Source organism: Haliotis rubra, unplaced genomic scaffold, assembly GCF_003918875.1.
Source record: "Haliotis rubra isolate DU_JTF1 unplaced genomic scaffold, ASM391887v1 Scf1, whole genome shotgun sequence".
Lineage (NCBI taxonomy): Eukaryota > Metazoa > Mollusca > Gastropoda > Lepetellida > Haliotidae > Haliotis > Haliotis rubra.
In genome coordinates this window covers 8,064,917-8,084,585 of record NW_025764891.1, presented here as the reverse complement: position 1 = coordinate 8,084,585, position 19,669 = coordinate 8,064,917, and the positions used below count along the sequence as shown (strand labels likewise).

The following is a 19,669-nucleotide window of genomic DNA, read 5'->3' as shown; positions in this document are numbered from 1 at the left end:
TACTCTTATAGTATATAAGATTATTTGTTATATATTCTTACACGGTTGTCAAGCAGGACTGGTGGTTTAGGGATCTATAAAGACCAATTTACAAAAGGAAGTGTTATCAATAAACTGTGCCTACTTTATCAACGCATTTGGTAACGATTAACACCCGAGTGTTACTCAATGACGATGGTCGTTTTTTCACATGTTGCGCGGGCATCAATAGATGAAGTAGTAATATTGATTCCTTTGTCTTGTTGAGATATTGATACAAGCTACTCCCTTGTTAACAGATTGGCGTTCTCTATACAGTATATCAATGAAGGTCATTCTAATTGGCATTCTGTATACTGTTTAACTATTTGACCACATGCTGTGTGTTGGCGTAATCGATATTCGTATGAACTATTGATGTATTGTAAAGATCAAAGCGTTGTTTTAGGAAAATGTACAAATGGTTATTGTCAGTTGATGATTGTGAATGATATTAAACTATACTCATGCCAATAATGGTTGTCACCCCTTCAATTTTTTTAATTGGACAGGGGTGGGGGTGTGAGGGTCAGTGTGTGTGTGTGACAACAACCATTATTGGCATGAGTATATATTCCTGAACATCGATAATTTAGTATCATGCGGCTCCTTTGTCCAGACAAAGTTTGGGTCAGTTAACAGTTTTTGTGTGGTTGTTCGAGTTCGAGTTAATACACACAGCCTGTTGTGTATTTTAAGCATAATTTATTGTGGATGTTTGCCTGGTTAAGCATAGACAATGCCTCAATATTACATTGGTCATGGTTAATGAGAAACTAGTTCTTTGGGGGTCTATTCAGTACTGGTAAGGTATTAGAAATCCTTTAGTGTTTGATCGGCATTTTAACTGTTTGAACGACATTCTAATTGCTTGATTGGCATTCTAGAAGTTGGTGAGTCAATAGTGAAACATGCAGCGTCATGCACAACAAGTCTATGCAGTAGACAGGATCGTCACGATATGGCTGAAATATTGCCGATGTGACGTTAAATATTAACTCACTCACTAGACAGGAATTCACAACGTTGTATGCTTCTTTACAGAAATCCCTCGTCTTGCACCCTGTGAATATTTCATGTGAACAAAGAGGGACAGGCAAGACAAATATTTTCGATTATATTATTCATAACAAATGACAAAGATATTTGACAGACATCAACAATCCGAACAATCATGACATTTCATATACATGTTCTTCATTCAAATAGCCAATAAGATGAGACTATAGGTGTAGCCGATATGTCATATAACAAACCGCAAGCAAATATAACAGACATCAACAATCAGAACAATCATGACATATTCAAATAGCCAATGAGATGAGACTATAGGTGTAGCCGATATGACATATAACAAACCGCAAGCAAATATAACAGACATCAACAATCAGAACAATCATGACATATCATATACATGTACTTCATTCAAATAGCCAATGAGATGAGACTATAGGTGTAGCCGATATGTCATATAACATACCGCAAGCAAATATAACAGACATCAACAATCCGAACAATCATGACATATCATATACATGTACTTCATTCAAATAGCCAATAAGATGAGACTATAGGTGTAGCCGATATGACATATAACATACCGCAAGCAAATATAACAGACATCAACAATCCGAACAATCATGACATTTCATATACATGTACTTCATTCAAATAGCCAATGAGATGAGACTATAGGTGTAGCCGATATGTCATATAACAAACCAAATAGCAATGAGATGAGCAAATATAACATATAACAAACCGCAAGCATCAACAATCCGAACAATCATGACATTTCATATACATGTACTTCATTCAAATAGCCAATGACAGACATCAACAATCCGAACAATCATGACATATCATATACATGTACTTCATTCAAATAGCCAATGAGATGAGACTATAGGTGTAGCCGATATGTCATATAACAATTACCGCAAGCAAATATAACAGACATCAACAATCATGACGCATCATATACATGACTTCATTCAATAGCAATGAGATGAGACTATAGGTGTAGCCGATATGACATTATAACATACCGCAAGCAAATAAAACAGACATCAACAATCCGAACAATCATGACATATCATATACATGTACTTCATTCAAATAGCCAATGAGATGAGACTATAGGTGTAGCCGATATGACATATAACAAACCGCAAGCAAATAAAACAGACATCAACAATCCGAACAATCATGACATATCATATACATGTACTTCATTCAAATAGCCAATGAGATGAGACTATAGGTGTAGCCGATATGACATATAACAAACCGCAAGCAAATATAACAGACATCAACAATCCGAACAATCATGACATATCATATACATGTACTTCATTCAAATAGCCAATGAGATGAGACTATAGGTGTAGCCGATATGACATATAACATACCGCAAGCAAATAAAACAGACATCAACAATCAGAACAATCATGACATATCATATACATGTACTTCATTCAAATAGCCAATAAGATGAGACTATAGGTGTAGCCGATATGACATATAACAAACAATCATGACATATCATATACATGTACTTCATTCAAATAGCCAATAAGATGAGACTATAGGTGTAGCCGATATGACATATAACATACCGCAAGCAAATATAACAGACATCAACAATCAGAACAATCATCACACATCAAGTGCAGTAGCTTCATTTCAATACACCCGTGAAGGTCCGGGTCAGCAACCCATGCTTGTCGTAAGAGGCGACTAACGGGATCGGGTGGTCAGGCTATCTGACTTGGTTGACACATGTCATCGGTTCCCAATTGCGCAGATCGATGGTCATGCTGTTGATCACTGGATTGTCTGGTCCAGACTTGATTATTTACAGACCACCGCCATATAGCTGGAATATTGCTGAGTGCGGCGTAAAACTAAACTCACTCACTCACTCATTTCAATACCTGACAAGTGTAGCGGATCTAATATATACCCAACATACATGTATATACAGATATTAACCATCAGAACAATCAAGACAGACCATATACTTCATTTCAATAGCCAATTAGGTGTGACATATTATAGGCAGGGTGGACCAAAGGCAACTTAAGACAGCTAGGTAGGGAGCCGCGATGTGTTTTAAACCACAAGAATTGGTGCATGTTATTGTCACAAACGTCTCCAAGAAATTATTCATTGATATTACATACAGTCAAAACACTTTGTAATTGTCAGTGATTTTGTTTTCTCTTGCCAAATGCGATTGTATTTTTTTTAACATTTCAAAAAGATACATGACATATTTATGTTATGAAGCCAGACAGGTGGTGATACTGTGTGATGACACGGGATGGGGTAATTTAATCGTGTTTTGTTTCATGCCTACTGGCTACTAGAGTAATTATATTGTCGGTATTTACAACAATAAAATACGATGGGAAACCCACACAATATCTTTCAACACAAACATGCAGTGACGTACTCGAGTGTAAACTATCTGCCACTTTAATGGCCGGAGCTTCCAGTGTCAACCTCCTTCGCTATGGCCTCCATGTCAAGTTACCGCAAGGCGGACACGCAAGGTCTTTGTAAATAGAATATCCAATGCACTTGATCACCTTTCTCTCAGTTGTATAATAACCATATTTATGATCGTACAGAGTTATCTAAAACTTCCTGGAATGATCTAAAAAGGGCAGAATATTGATCTTTACAGTTAGACATATTGAATAGACTTGTGCGGAACTAAGTATCTCATAAGTCAATCGACAAAGTACACATGTCCTGTTTGGTGTTTATATAGTGTATGTGTTTCAATATTGTGTGATCTCTTAGTATTCCATGGGGTTTATTTCTCATTTACACTCCCCTGTACATGACAATATAGCAATCAGAGTGACTTCATCCTCTTTGAATATCCTCCGACAAATATGCACAAACGTGTTGGCCCCATTGTCAAATTACATTTTAGACAGAAATTATTAAGCCGTCTTTGTGAAAATATCTCACAATATAGTGAGCGAGTGAGTGAGTTTAGTTTTACGCTGCACTCAGCAATATTCCAGCTATATGGCGGCGGTCTGTAAATAATCGAGTCTGGACCACACAATCCAGTGATCAACAGCATGAGCATCGATCTACGCAATTGGGATACGCGTACGATGACATGTGTCAACCAAGTCAGCGAGCCTGACCACCCGATCCCGTTAGTTGCCTCTTACGACAAGCATGGGTTACTGAAGATCAATTCTAACCCGGATCTTCACGGGTCGTTGCACTAAGCGTTTACTGATCAACACTGTAGTTGTAAGACTTACTGGTGATGTATTTGAGGAAAACTTTAATGTGTGATTTATTAGGGGCTACAAGAAGATCATACCGTGTCTGGCTAAAGGGATCCCGAAACAGGCTCGAACCAACCCTCTTGACTTCTTCCTATCATTGGGCTTCAACCCTTCGAACTTGATGAAAAGGAGCAAGGACATATGCAAGGAAATTCCAGGTGAGTTCGTGCGAAAATGTAAATACAAATGTAATCTACTCTCAATCAGAACACGATATTGGATGCATTTCTAAATATGAAAAAGATCAATTTGAACAACCTTCACCAGATATATATATTTGTTATTTAAGACATGTTTGCATTATATTTTGTTTGCCTCCAAACGTATTTACACAGGAAATATGATTATCCCATCTCCTAGGTTATCATTAATATCTTTGCCAATGATCAGTATTAGCTGGTCGCATCCTCTGCGCCGTCAACAGCAGCCAGACCGACGCCGGACGCTGCACGCGACGATTCGGCATTTCACTAGGTCACATGTACTCAGCCTACGGGAATGGTGTATCTCGAGGGGCGCTGAAACCCCTAGGTTGCGAGTAAGTGGCATTATATATGAGGGAGTGGTTATAGGCTTAGACAGCTTTGAGTGAACTGTTTGAGAGGCATTCTGGAAGTTGTATCAACTTCTTTGTTGACCTTGATCATCCATAAACACTTGTCATTCCTATTGCTTTGAGTGAGTAAGTGAGTGGGTGGATGGGTGAGTGAGTGGGTAAGTGAGTGGGTGGGTACGTAGGTGGGTGGGTTAGTGAGTGTGTTGGTGGGTTAGTGAGTGGGTAAGTGAGTGGGTGAGTGAGTGAGTGAGTAAGTGGGTGGGTAAGTGAGTGAGTGGGTAAGTGGGCGAGTGAGTGAGTGAGTGAATGAGTAAACGAGTGAGTATTTTGCACGCTGCTGTATTATCAATTCAACCACAAGGCTAGCCAGACGGCTTTGTTGGTCGGTTGGTTTGGTTGGTTGTTTAACGCCGCACTCAGCAATATTCCAGCTATATGGCGGCAGTCTGTAAATAATCGAGTCCTCATCAGACGATCCAGTGATCAACAGCATGAGCAGCGATCTACGCAATTGGGATACGATGACATGTGTCAACCAAGTCATCGAGCTTGACCACCCGATTCCGTTAGTTGCCTCTTACAAGCATGGGTAACTGAAGATCAATTCTAACCCAGATCTTCAAGGGTCAGACCGGTTTGAACAGTATTATAGTGACATCATAGCGTCACAACCTAATGCGAGACGAATGCCCGACGTGATGTATGTCCTAGACGTTGATAACTTTATGAATTCAACGAGCACATGGTCACATGTCTTCCACATGCACTAGGCTGTTGTGTTTGGGCGTTTGAATAAAAACATGGTGCTAGTGTGTTTCAGCACCCTTGTTTTTCGCTGTTTTTAACAATGTTTCATTGAAATGATTTCACTCAAACTCAACGAATATTGAATCAGTTGCTTCACTGCATGTTCCAACATGTCGTTTAAAGGGCCTATTAAGCACACAAAAAGTTGCATTTACCTTAGAGTATAAATGAGCTCACCACGTTTCTGTTTATATATGACTATCAAATTTTAGAGTGTTCCCATATTTTTTGTTTGTAGTATATATGTATATGATTATAAACGTTGACGTAACATATTTAACATCTTATTTCTGTATACCGAATTTTAAGAATGGTATGTATATAATTATAATCAACTACACGTTTTAGTTTCAATCGCCATCGTCCTCATCATACAAATATTTCATATACCACATGTATTTCATTCCTTACAATAAAACGTTATATTCGCTTTTTCAAAGATACGCCTTTCAGATACGAGTACAAAAATATTTAAAATAATAAATAACTACAATTGTATTGACAGATAGTATAACGTAAAACGCCACTTTCAGCGTTTTATTTTATGGAGAAACCCCTGTTAGTATTGTCTTGTTACATGTTAAGTCCTGAACGCAGTGAATCCCTAACGTTTACCCAACGTTTTCAACGTTTTCAGCTTGACTCGCGAGACAACACGATGTTTGGAGAAGACTTTGCATTCTTGTGAACCGGATGTGAAGCAGGTGCTGCTGAGTTACTACGCGCTCTTCACTGCCCGAAAGTGCATTGTGAAAACAGTTGCCAAGCCTCCGTAAGGATTATACATGTTCCCCAAATGTAGTAAAGTTCCTTTTCATGTTTACATAATGAGACCAGACTAAACCACTTTTGCTCAGTTATTGAACACAGAAGAAAATTGATCAAAATGAGTTTATTACCATGTCACATATTTTCCAGATATACATATACACTTCATCGACCAGTTGAAGGAAATATCGGCCTTTCAGGCCTACGAGACACAATTATACATTAAAATTGCATTAAAATATATAAAGTGTAAAACTCACAAAATACTATAGCAATATTACCAAGATTATGATACATAAAATACAAAACAATTGTACAGAACAATTGCACCTTGTGGATGAGTAAAGCGCTTTATAGATATAATTATTGTTATTACCTTGATTGAGTGAGATTTCGTACGGTGTTAAGACGACGTTCATGCATATTGAAAACCGCTGCGGCTAAGGCGTTACAGATGATATTATAACAGAACACATTAAATACTTCCAACTCTACGTAAACAAAACGTGCTTATTGACTTTACTTTGTTTGGTATTTTGTCTGTCAGGGATGGGTGGTTGGTGGGTGGGATGAGGTGTGGGGGTAGGACTAGGTGGTGGGTGGGGTGGAGGGAGTTCCCATAGCGTAAGAGGCATTGTGGTATGCAGGCAAATTGATCTTGTTGTGTACTATGACGTAAGTAACAGTAGTGTCAATCAATCATTTTACGATCAATTGAAATATATTGACTGTGTGTGTTTATTGAATCGATTTAAATATCCTTGTCTATTGATTTTCCAGAGTCCCGGTGGACACTGATCCAATCACAATAAGGTGTGCAAAGGAATCTTCCAAACTGGCCAAACTGGACGGTGCCACACCCAAGACTCTCCGCGAGGGTGTAATAAGAGGGATGCGAGTGGACTGTCAGTAAGGAATTGCCTTACCATTCTTTCACAAATAATTCATAATTAATACTAACTAGGAGGTACGTAGGAGTATTAACCCTGAAAATACAAAACTTATTGGGTATTGAATAAATGTTTTTAATATCTTTAGATCCAGATATGTCATGGTAAACATCCAGAGGTACATGTATTTGCCCAATTTGACACTTGTCAACATCGTCTCTGCTTCTCCATAGACAAGCTTACCCTTTGTACTAACACCCATTCTCATTGGATTTCCAGTGATCGCCATATTCGCCATCTTCGATCTACTGAATCTGTTTGGGCCTTTTCGGATTTCAGATAATCTACCCGTGAAGATCCGGGTTAGAATTGGTCTTCAGTAAGCCATGCCTGTCGTAAGAGGCGACTAACGGTATCGGGTGGTCAGGCTCGCTGGCTTGTTTAACACATGTTATCATGTCCCAGTTTCGCAGAACGATGCTCATGATGGTGATCACTGGATTGTCTGGTCCAGACTCGAGTTATTTCTGTGTTTGATTCCTCACATGGTTCTTACGTGGTTGCTCATTCCATGTATGTGCGTCGTGTTGTGGCCAGCATATTGATAAAAGCGTAACCTCACTCACTCACTCTACAGAACCTACGAAGCTCGATTCAAGTGTTACGAACGAGAGCTGAAGCGTCCCAACGGCTTCTGGGATACATGGTTGAGGTACACATTTGACCTTCAGAATGCTCTTGAAGGTCATCGAGAGATGTGCCCAAGAATTGAAGGTGGGTATAGTGTTGTAAATCTGGGAAGAACATCACTTGTAATTGTGTCTTATATACACATGAAAACCTCTGGGTGTTTAGATTTTATGTTTCCAAACACTATAAATCATGTAGCAAAGATGCTGGATCACTCTGTTTTCATTGTCTCTTTTATAGCATCATAAAATTGTAGGTGTTTTTTTCTTGATTTATCAAGTCAAAGTATTTAAACAGCAATTCCTCTTCAGCATCCGTTCAACTGTTCAGAATATGCTATTTCTGACTAGCAATGTGTTTGGTTACATCTAATGCTTCACAGACTCCAAACTATAATAGCCACTTCATGAATGCTAGCTAGGTGTAATGTGGTGAACGCAATTACCCGATTGATTCCGAATGACACCCAAACTCCGGTTACTGCCGATGATTAACCGCAATCTCTGAGCAATATAAACTGTTGGTCAAAAGAAGGCATACACTTGAAAAATGGACATCACCCAAAACTTAAAAACTTCATTACAACTCTTCATGGCTGAAGGACCCTTGAAGATCCGGGTTAGATCTGATGCCCATGCTTGTCGCAAGAGGCGACTAACGGGATCGGGTGGTCAGGCTCGCTGACATTGGTCATCGTGTCCCAAAAATGCGTATGCTCATGCTGGATCATAGGATCGTCTGGTACAGACTCGATTATTTACATTTACAGACCGCCGCCATATAGCTTGAATATTGCTGTGTGCGGCGTAAAACTAAACTCAGTCACTCACTCTTGGCTGAAGACAGGTACTTTGACACTGCAACGGTCAGGTACAAAACACAACCATGACACTCGTATCAAAAACCTAGTCATCGACCAGTTCTTGTTTTATTTAAGTCACCATCATACATGGAGGTATACTTTCTTTTGCCTATCAGTGTATTAGCGACAAGCTGTGCAGCAGTAAAGGCGCGGAGCGTGCTGATTGGTCAATATATTCAGCATCGGAAGTATGCATTACAGGGAACTTCTCAGCATTTAGATCTTGCTCGGACACTGTATATGCCTGTTTTACATGCTTCCCAAGTCTGACTTTATATTCAAACACTTTGTTCATACAGACATCATACAACAGGTGACCCCCGACTGTTTCAACGTGTCTGAACCGTTCATACGCAACTGTGAGAACATGTTTGCTACTTTAGCGAACGACATGAAGACCGATCCTACTGTTAATGACACTGATATTGGAGAAGGAGCGTGCAAGTGAGTTCTACCTTTGAATTCTCAAATGCAAACAATATTCGCCGAAGTATGAACATTCAAGACTAGAAATAGACAAACTATTGCATTAAATAAAGTCAGTGTACATTAGTTGAAGGTTAGGTTTTGGTTGTCTGTAAAATTAAATGTAAAGTTGAAAATAGTTTCAAATTAGAGTGCAAGAAGGGCAACTTCAAAAGTATGTTTTTGTTAAACCACTATAGTCTTAAAACTGTAATGGAGTGAGTGAGTGAGTTACGTTTTACGCCGCATTCAGCAATATTCCAGCTATAGGGCGGCGGTCTGTAAATAATCCAGCAATATCACGGCGGAGGACACCAGAAATGGGCTTCATCCGGGTTTGAATCCCCACATTGGAACAATGTGTAAAGCCTATTTCTGGTGTCCGTGATATTGCTGGAATATTGCTAAAAGCGGCGTAAAACCAAACTCACTCACTCACTGATTGGAATTGTTACATTAATGTGACGCGCAGTAACTGTTTATTAATCCTCGGCTAGTTTGGTAGAAAGCAATTTATTAAGATTCGTTTTTTTGCGTGCGTGAGTGAGTTTCATATCCATTAGTGCGAAACATCAGTGTAATGTACATGTAATATGCTTCTCTGTTACAGTGCGTCAATCGTGAAGGCTGACTGTTACAAGGAGGCGTTTCTCAAGTGCGACCCAGACCTTGCCGATATTATGATGCAGACCGTCCTTCGACCTCTGCCTGTGGAATGCCGGGATAGAGGAGTAACCGGAAGTGGAGTTACCTCCCTTAATGTTACCGACACCAAAGCAATCGATGTCAAAACTATAGACACGAAGACCATATCAGATGCTGTTGCAGTAGCCGCGGAGAAGTTCTTAGGAACCGATAGCCCCACAGATGGCGCCACTGTCAATAAAACTTCCAATGTTTCGTACGTGTTGTTCCTTATTCTCAAACTAATCAAACCATTGGTTGTCTTGTACGAGCATTATTTGGTTAAATGCTGGCATGCAACTAGAATGAATTAATTTAGATTCAGTAGCATAGTAGTTTCAATAGTCAGCAGATCAATCAGTAGCATATGATATAATACAAGACATATCGTATGGATTCTGGTGGAATAATTATGAAGAATCCAGCTTAAGAAGGGGCAAGAATTCGCCCAGAAACGTCGTGATAAGCAAATAAACAAGTTGTTATCCATAACTTCTAAATGCCTTTGAAGAATTTCAGCATATATATTATATATTATATAAACAAACGGGCAATAGAAACGATACTAAGTCGAAATCACTGATATTACAAAACGACAAACCACCATTGTGAAAAAGGAAAGTGAATTTTAATAACAGGTGTATGGGCAACATGCATGTTGGTATTGTTTCTCTTGCCCATTAGGTTATATATATACTCGTGAATTGCTTAGTGACAATTTCAGAACACAAAAAAAAAGACATTTCTGGACATTGTTGTAAGGATCACAAAATTTGGTACAATTTCTTTTCACATGAAAACTGTATCCTGGCAAGACTAACGGCAGTTACCTATGTTAAATACCGTGTCTAAGATCACTAGATCATTTCTGTAAGAACTCAGATGCCGTTGTTCTATAGAAAGCTATAGAAACTGTATTGACTGTCACGGAAAGTAGGTGTCCAAGGAGCAAGTGGGCCACTGTCCTTGGGGAAATAATTACACTGAGGAATCGAAGAAGTCCTATTTTAAACATAGAATTCGCAATAGAACATAATCGAAAAAATTTTTATGTTTCTACGAAAACTCTCTCATGGGTTCAGTGCACCGAAGTCTTTTATGGATCACAACGTTTTAACAGCCAGTATGGGGTCTTCAATAAAACATAACGACTATCATCCTTGAAGACTATTTGTAGCTTTGGATTTGGAGTCATCAAACAAGTGTACAGAAAATACTTTCATGACTGAAATATACTCAACAGAATAAGTTAGGGACCATTCCAATATTCAATATTTAAGTATTATATGGATAATAATATGAACTATTAAATAATTTAACTTTGACATTGACATTGGTCTTCAACTTCTTTGTTATGCATTAGTCAGTATGAAGTGTGCAATACATTTGATGATCTAACACACGCGAAAAACGACAGAAAAAGACAGATATGAGAAGCTTTCCAAAATGATATGTTACGGTTCATAAATTGCCGTGACAAAAGTCCCCTTTGAACCAGCAAAGTCTAAAATATTCAATAATATATTGAGCAAACAATGAGCAAACTACAATGAATGACAATACAGATATCCAGTCAATGCAATTGAGTCACAAATCTAAAATGTTGGGTAACAAATATAAAATGTTAACTCACCAGAGTCTTGACATTTACAGTGAGAACAGATATACTGATTGAAGGTAGTTTACAATGTCAACAGTTGACTATAGGCAAGCACGATCGCTCTTGAGATGATGGCAGACAGATGTGTATAACTCCAGTCATGTAATAAGTCCGTGTGTGTCACAACTCAACAACCAGCCTTTATATAGCTCTTACACAGTTCGCGAGCATTCTAGCAAAGCTAGGTTGTATCATTAGTCTTTCAGAACGTTATGGAATCATGTGGAACACGCGACATGACTGAACAAAATGAACAAGCCAAGGGAGGCAACTCTGAACCGTCATCAAAAAAGGCGTACCGTTATAAATAACATTGCCATTGAACATATATGATGCAAGATGCGAGCCACAAGCCACACTCAAAACCTTAAACATTGTGACCCATAATAACTATCACCTAATCAATGATAATACCAATTACAAAAAACACACTCTCATAACAGGTACACATCTTGAAGACATTTCCAAAGCTGATACATCAGTAACAAAAATGGTTTCTGCATTTTAACTTGTATTTAACACTTTTACACCATGGTTTTAACTTGCCTTGCAGGGTGTTTGTGAATACGCTCACCTTTACGCGAACACCTTGTGTCATCACCATTTGATCGCAATTCATTAAAACATGATCATGATATAGTGGGAATTGTACAACCGATGAGTTCTTATGAATATGAACACGGTTCTGTGGCTCTTATTATTAAGGGACGGTGGGGAAGCCTAGTGGTTAAAGCCTTTACTCGTCACGTCGAAGGCCCGGGTTCGATTCCCAACATGGGTACAATGTGTGAAGCCCATTTCTGGCCGCCGTGAAATTGCTTAAATATAGCTATATGCGTCGTAAAACCCAACTCACTCACTTTTATTATTAAGCCCAAACCGCCATGTGTCGTCACTGATTTTTCAGAGACAATTCATATTTTCACTGCTATTTGGCCTTTACCGCCTAATACATGTAGAATATGTTTTGTCAGGCGTTTTGGGTTGTTTTGTCTCTCTTTTTTGTGTGACTGAGGAGGACGCTGATAATTTTAAACTAAGTTATCCTTTTCTGATCTCTTTAACATTCTATCAATGACCAAAACAAAACCGTGTATTTACCAAGTATTGTCCTGAAATGGCTCTGGTTGACCTTTTCCTGTATTTATCTGAAATATCAGCGTTTAGTTCAAATAAAGGTCGCGATAGTTCACCCAAGAAAAGTATACTGCTCGAAACAAGTGGGAGAACACCTACACTAGGAGGGCTGAAGCAGTACCAGCCAGTACAATGCCAGCTTAATGCATTGTGATATGGAAATCGGGTTTCTTTGTCTTCGTTTGGGTAGTATATATCATCTAAAATTCATAGATTCACGTCTAGTTGTACACCTAGGCATTGGAACGCCCACACTATTGTGTGTCTAACCAGATGTAAGTGGAACTTCATAAAATCAATCCGTTTTACAGTCAGCAACTCCCAATGGTCCAATCAGTCCGTTCATGTCAAGCTAGATATTCCTTGGTGATGCCCAGTACGAAAAGATCCCAACCAACCATTAAGCTGCTAATATGATGAATATATTTATCAGGCCATAATCTTGGCATGATTTAAAAGTGTATTATAACTTAACAAGTCGGAGAGCGTGATATATTTACTAAATGACCCCATGAAAATTCACTCTCCAGTTGGGCCGCTGACTTGAGATTTACTGGCCCGACTGGATTTTTACTAGCCACGGGTTAGCGGCCAGTGGATATGTCGCAAACTGTTGGTGAGTCTCCCACAATATATACAATGCAGACAATTGATACACAGTAGTATACCTCAGAAAGAGGATACACCCCCAACCCCCACATCTCCACAAACCGATCCCACATCACTATACATTTTTCACATTGAACATTTTGATTAAAGAGCATAAAAGGAAATTGATATCAAAGATTATGTTTGTTTTAGCTAATCAAACTATATAAAGCCGAGAACCGTGTAAACGACCTGGCGGACTAAAACCGTTTAATCTATTAATGATTACTAATTATTGCTGTATCATGTGTACATACGGTGCATCAGTTGCCTATAAATCCATCAGACGTCTTTTCATGAAGCGTTAGGATGCTGGCTACAATGGTTGGCACTACACAGCAAACAGACATTAGAGTGAGCGTAATGTACAGCATTGTTGGTTTCAATAACAAAAATCATTTTATTACTATTCGTCAGAACACTGAACTATTGAGCTGTACATTCTCATAACATGGGTAAACTCCGTGATCCGGTTAAAATTTTCCTGTGGTTTCATCATCCTCGTTGCCCGTTCCCCCTTGGGTGTTCTGTCTACAGATATAGAAGGGAAGGTCGGCGGTTCGGCCCAGTGGCCGTATCATACCAAATGACGTTATGAAATGCTCTTGTTCCCAAGTCTGTTACAAAGACAAGAGGCTGGAGATCCGTGCACTGTGCTGTGCTGTGCTGTGCTGTGGGATTTTCACAATAAACGTGGGCATGATATTTATCTACAATGTAGTAGTGTTGCATAATGGAACAGCCTGTATAACTTCAACACTATGCCACTACGTAACTACGTCTATATACTGTATAAAAAGCAGATCCAGAGACAAAGTACAGAAAAATCCTTGAAAGCAAGTCTTAGCAATATTTCTCCTGGCCTCAAGTAAGGAAGTCTTGAAGATGGGGTAAAACACTGTTAGTTTAGATTTGTCCCAACGAGTAGCGAAATGAGGAAAAACCTTCCCAGCAGAGCGAGAGAAATAGGCTCTTTGCACGTTTTTCGTCAAATCAGAGGGACAGACACAGTGAAGTAAATATCGTATAAATTATTACAAATTGCAACTGCAATGGGTAACTTCGTCATCTTCGAAATTCCCTGCCTATCCTAATGACCCACACTTCTCAGCTGAGCTGCAAGAAAGACGTATCTCAAACCGCGACATTTCATTTCATGGCCATAACAAACCTTGGCCAGGCGCAAGTGTGGATTATGCAATTACGACTCTGTTGTGAATAACCATCATATAGTGGTGATTCCAGGTGTTCGCGAAAAGATGAACATATCCTGGTCTATCTGTGGAATGCGATAGCTTGTCAATTGTTCATCTGTATTTCACACAGCGTTTTCCCAGTCTTAGTTTTCTCAGCCATTGTCCGAATAATCCCAAAGACCAGGGCCTAGATTTTCGAAGCGCTCATAACTAAGACAGTTCATAAGAAGTTGTGTCAACAGTTAAGATAATCTTAGCGCGACCATAAGAGAGATTTTCGAAACGTTCGTAAGTTCGTCGTAAGGTCTAGATACGACAGCTGTCGTAAACCGTATCCAGGGAATCCCCGATGACGTCACGGAATTCCTCTATGTAAACAGCAGACGTCAACATGGACACCAAATGAACCGATACGCTGGATTGCACAATGCTGTGCATATCCGCCAGCTTAGACTGGAAACTGCCTTCGGCAAGAAAGCGGAGGGTACCATCACCTGTATTTCAGGTGAGAGGGGCACCGAACGCTTGGTCTCCCGAACCAAACCAGCCTCAACAAGAGATACTAAGTTAAAGATAGCATGATGAGGCGAGAACGAGAGATCAGTTCATCGTTGTCCAGCGTGTCTAACTGACGCGAACGGTCGCGGAAAATCCGGGGTTTTCTGTAAACTTCATTAAGATTATCTTCACAATCAAACCCAAGACCAATGTAGGTTGCCAACTTGAATAAGGTGTAAGTTCGCGCAACCTTAGTTACGACAGGTATATACCTCTCTTAGATTATGATCTTAGCTAATGTATCTTAAGTTTTACGATCGTTTCGAAAATAGCCTAAGACAAAGACAGATGCGACTACCCATGAGGTTACGACTATCTTAAGCTAAAAGAGCTTCGAAAATCTAGACCCAGAAAGAGTTCTGAATCAGTCGCTATAGGTGTCATGTCGACATGGGAATTAGTTCTTCAGTTGATTATACTATATATGATAAACAAATACGTAAGATGCAATGAGTGGGCGTTTCCTACGAGTAGCACATCCTGCTCGCGGTCGCCCTTACCCAGGCCGTCAGAATACTGGACTGCCTAACGGTATAGATGTAAACATATAGTTAAATACAGCAATGGACAGACGATAAGACAACAATGGACACATGAAAACACAATAATGACCCTGAATTGGACATTTTGGTTTGATGACACACACGACCAAGGAGATAACCATTTAAGGCTATAACTATCACGATAATATATATATATATTTTTTTCTGTTATATCTTTGACAGTAATTAATGAATTAATGAAAGTGATAGCATACAAACCAGCGGTGATATGGATTAAGGAGCATTAGAGTCATATAAATAACTGTAATAAAGTTATACAGTTTTTGGCTACAATTTTTTTTCTATTTGGATTTATTCTGACAACGGCTGTCCGGAATCAGTCGCAATTGCACAAGTATTGGTTGGTGAAGACTAGGGGTGTATTGCAATATATTGCGTGAAGTAAAAACTACTTATAATCGAGGTAATGCTTGATTTATAGAGCAAATACACAGCAAAATCACTATGCTTGATTAAGCTTTAATAACAACTTTCATTCATGATTAAAAATAAAAATGTAAATAATATTTAGGACAAATGAAAAAAGGAAATATCCGAAGATTTCCGAGTGTTACGAAGTTTTCCGAATGCAAGTCAAAATACCGGTTTTCGATCAGCGTACCGCAATACGTATCGTTTTCATGTCTGAACCGGTAAATACCGGTAAACCGGTTATATTGCGCAGCCCTGATGAAGACCAATTCCAACCCGCATCTGCATGAGTGTACATGCTGCAGCCATGAATCTGGATTACTTAGACTTTGAAAAGATAAGATGTATTGTTTATTTTTTAGATTAGCTTCAATTATCAAAAACGTATGAGTTCAAAATCCCGTATAGCTATTTGTATTTCTATCATGATTATGTTTTTTTAAATGATAATTTTACCCTTCAAAGGGTGGACCATACATTGATTTTATGATCAAAGGCAATCATCACGTGCAATACGTGTACCCGGCACTCAGAAAATATCAAGTTTCGGTTTCCTACAGCTCGATCACTTGGAAAATCGATTGATTTCGCTTTTGATTAGCAAATAACGGGCCTCTTCACCTGACAACTGCTCGAAAGTAGCAGGTTATTGGTATGTTGTTAGTACTGGTCAATTCTAACATGTCCTTTAAGGCAATTGTAAGAGCCGTTGTGTTCACCCATCGAGCATGGTGTTGAGGACCGTCATCGTACAGGGCAACCAGGAGGGGAGGAAGGATACAACCCTTCTCAGAATCCCAAGACTTCATCCGTTCATGTCAAGTGGCGTGTTTAACACAGATTGGCCTCAACATCGTCGTTTGTCGAACAGAACAGCCCGAAATCGCCTAAAGTCGGCTTTGTATGGAGCCAAACGACTTCTCAGACATCCTTTGTTGTCCCCTTAGTGCAATGTCTTGGTGTCAAGCTCGACGTCACTGGAGGTGAAGGGTTCACTGATCGGACGAATGGCCGAGTTCGTGTTTCGTGCCGCAGAAACGCAATATGCTGGGACATGTACCGTTTGGCGAGGGTTGATGCTGTGTGTTTGCCTCTAACATGACAAAATGGGAATGGTCAACGGTATATCCCTTCAGTATGCCATGGCAAGTGGCTGCTTCCTTCCACGTACCCACTCATCACCCCAAACCGACCGAACTCCCGCCGACATATTTAATCTGATCGTTTCGATTGAAGTTTGCTGAAGGAGATCAATATAAAAGGTAAATATAAAAGCAAATTCTGTTGCTGCCAATCAAACCCAATATAGGTGACACACAAGTGAACGACCTTATGGGCAAAAAAATCGTTTTGGCTATTGACGATTCCACAACTTGTCCGTCAATTCATTGCCAAATCATCATAAGGACGTCTTATACAAGTTCCTCGAATGGCATGACACGACAAAAAGATATTGGAACTGGATGTTAAGTACAAATGTTATTGGTTGTCAATGAAAATTACTGTCCATGAGTATTCGGCTGAACATAGATGAATTGAGCAATACATTCATATCACACGTCTGATGCGCTTGACTTGGCTTCAGTGCTGCTGTGAGTTTCACCATCTTCGGTGTCTGATACTCCTTGGGACGTTCTGCTTGAAGAGTGGAGAGTGAGTGGTTCGATAGCGGATTACGCCAAAGGTCGTTCAACTATTGTACAGCACTACTAACTGCATTGTTTACCTGTCTGGAGCTTATCACTGAAGGTCGCGGGTTCGATCCCCGACCGCGTCATACCAAAAGACATTAAAATATGGTACTTGTTGGTCTCTGCCTGGCGCTCGGCATTATTGGGTACAACAAGGACTGGTCGCCTCGGAGTCAGTATAATGTGTCTGAGTGGGGTATTCATGCTTCACTGCGGCATGGTATCTCAGTGGGCTAGCACTATAAAACCAGCTTAAGTCTGGGCTAGTACAAGCAGCCGCACATACACATACACACGCATGCACGTCATATGAGCGAAATATTCTCAAGCACGACGTTAAACCCAATTTCACCTCACCTCACAAATATGTATTGGTATAACCCGTTGCAAAATCAAACTACTAAGAGTAAACCTTTCAGTTTCACTGTTATCATTTCATCCTTACTATCCAATCTTCAGGTGCGTCTCCTGTCTCTCTAGTTAACAGCTGCATCATGGTTGTGACGTCATTACCATTTACCTTTGGTAAATATTTCATAAACAGCACTGTATGGGGCGCGTTGGTACCCAGTTGTCTCGTATAGATACATATCGATGGTTACATGTTTCACCACGTGGATGATTGTTGACCACGTGGATGATATATACAATAAATTATTATATTATTGTGTATTATAGGTATTATTATAGGTATTAAGCATTGATGAAAAGATCAATGGTATGATTGTGAATGGCATTCTGGGTGCCGTTCCACTAACCGATCTTAGTCCTACGCCAATCGTAAACCCATAAAATCCCAATCTTAGCGTGACGTTACGATCGGCATACCGTTCCACTAACCAATCTTACCTAAGCCAATCGTAAAGTTAAGATTCAAAGTCTAAGTTGCTCATGACCAACTTAGGATAGCTAAAATCAATCGTAGAGAAACCAAAATGGTGGCTTTCCCATTCTATGTGAAAATAAGAGCGAGCATTTAGGAGATAAACATCATGTGTTGGCCAATTTCCGGGTGTTATTGAGTATTTGAAGCACGGGAATTCATTTGGAACCAACGGCGTCAGCCGGAGGTTTCAAATGAAATATTCCCGTGCTTAGGAGATAAACATCATGTGTTGGCCAATTTCCGGGTGTTATTGAGTATTCTAAGATACCTAGCGGTTAGAACAATCGGAAAAAAAATACATTATCAGACATTCTACCATGAAACAAGAAAATACTAGATTCTGATTGGTTGTTCAGAAAAATCAGACGGCATCAATTGTGGATTGACGCTCATCTGATTGTAAGGCCGCTTCACCGCGCATTGACAAATCTTATTGTGAGAACTACTTCCGTTTGACCACAATGATGGCGGATCATAACAACAACTCCATGGATTTTGACGCTGACTTTCGAATATTCCACATAGGCAATTGGAAATTTTTGGATTAAAAATGCGTTTGATTTCATTGCGCTTCACTGCGCACGTATAGAACACTGCCGCACTACTTCAGCTTGACCACCAACATGACTAATATCAACACAACAGACGTGATGGAAATGCTGATAAAACATTTATTTAAACTCGAAAAATACAATTATATGATTCACCTGAGTTACAGGTCGTAGGTTGATCAGGAAAGTATCTATCCTTCGATTCTGTAGGGTTCAGATTCAACAGTCAGTCAAGTATTGCCCACTGTCACTCCAAATTTCAACCTTTCGCAAAATGTAAACACTGGCTCGTCCGCCATTTCAAACTGT

At 39.5% G+C, this 19,669-nt stretch overlaps 1 protein-coding gene across 1 annotated transcript in view; it reads left to right on the top strand.

Annotated features, from left to right (window-relative positions):
- Nucleotides 1-19,669, top strand: part of LOC124289576 — a 36,839-nt gene that overhangs the window by 10,806 nt on the left and 6,364 nt on the right. The window contains exons 3-9 of the mRNA XM_046726183.1: nucleotides 4,353-4,495; nucleotides 4,728-4,875; nucleotides 6,338-6,472; nucleotides 7,249-7,377; nucleotides 7,996-8,132; nucleotides 9,210-9,354; nucleotides 9,986-10,276. Coding sequence (XP_046582139.1) covers nucleotides 4,353-4,495; nucleotides 4,728-4,875; nucleotides 6,338-6,472; nucleotides 7,249-7,377; nucleotides 7,996-8,132; nucleotides 9,210-9,354; nucleotides 9,986-10,276 — 1,128 coding nt within the window. The remainder of the gene's footprint in view (nucleotides 1-4,352; nucleotides 4,496-4,727; nucleotides 4,876-6,337; nucleotides 6,473-7,248; nucleotides 7,378-7,995; nucleotides 8,133-9,209; nucleotides 9,355-9,985; nucleotides 10,277-19,669) is intronic.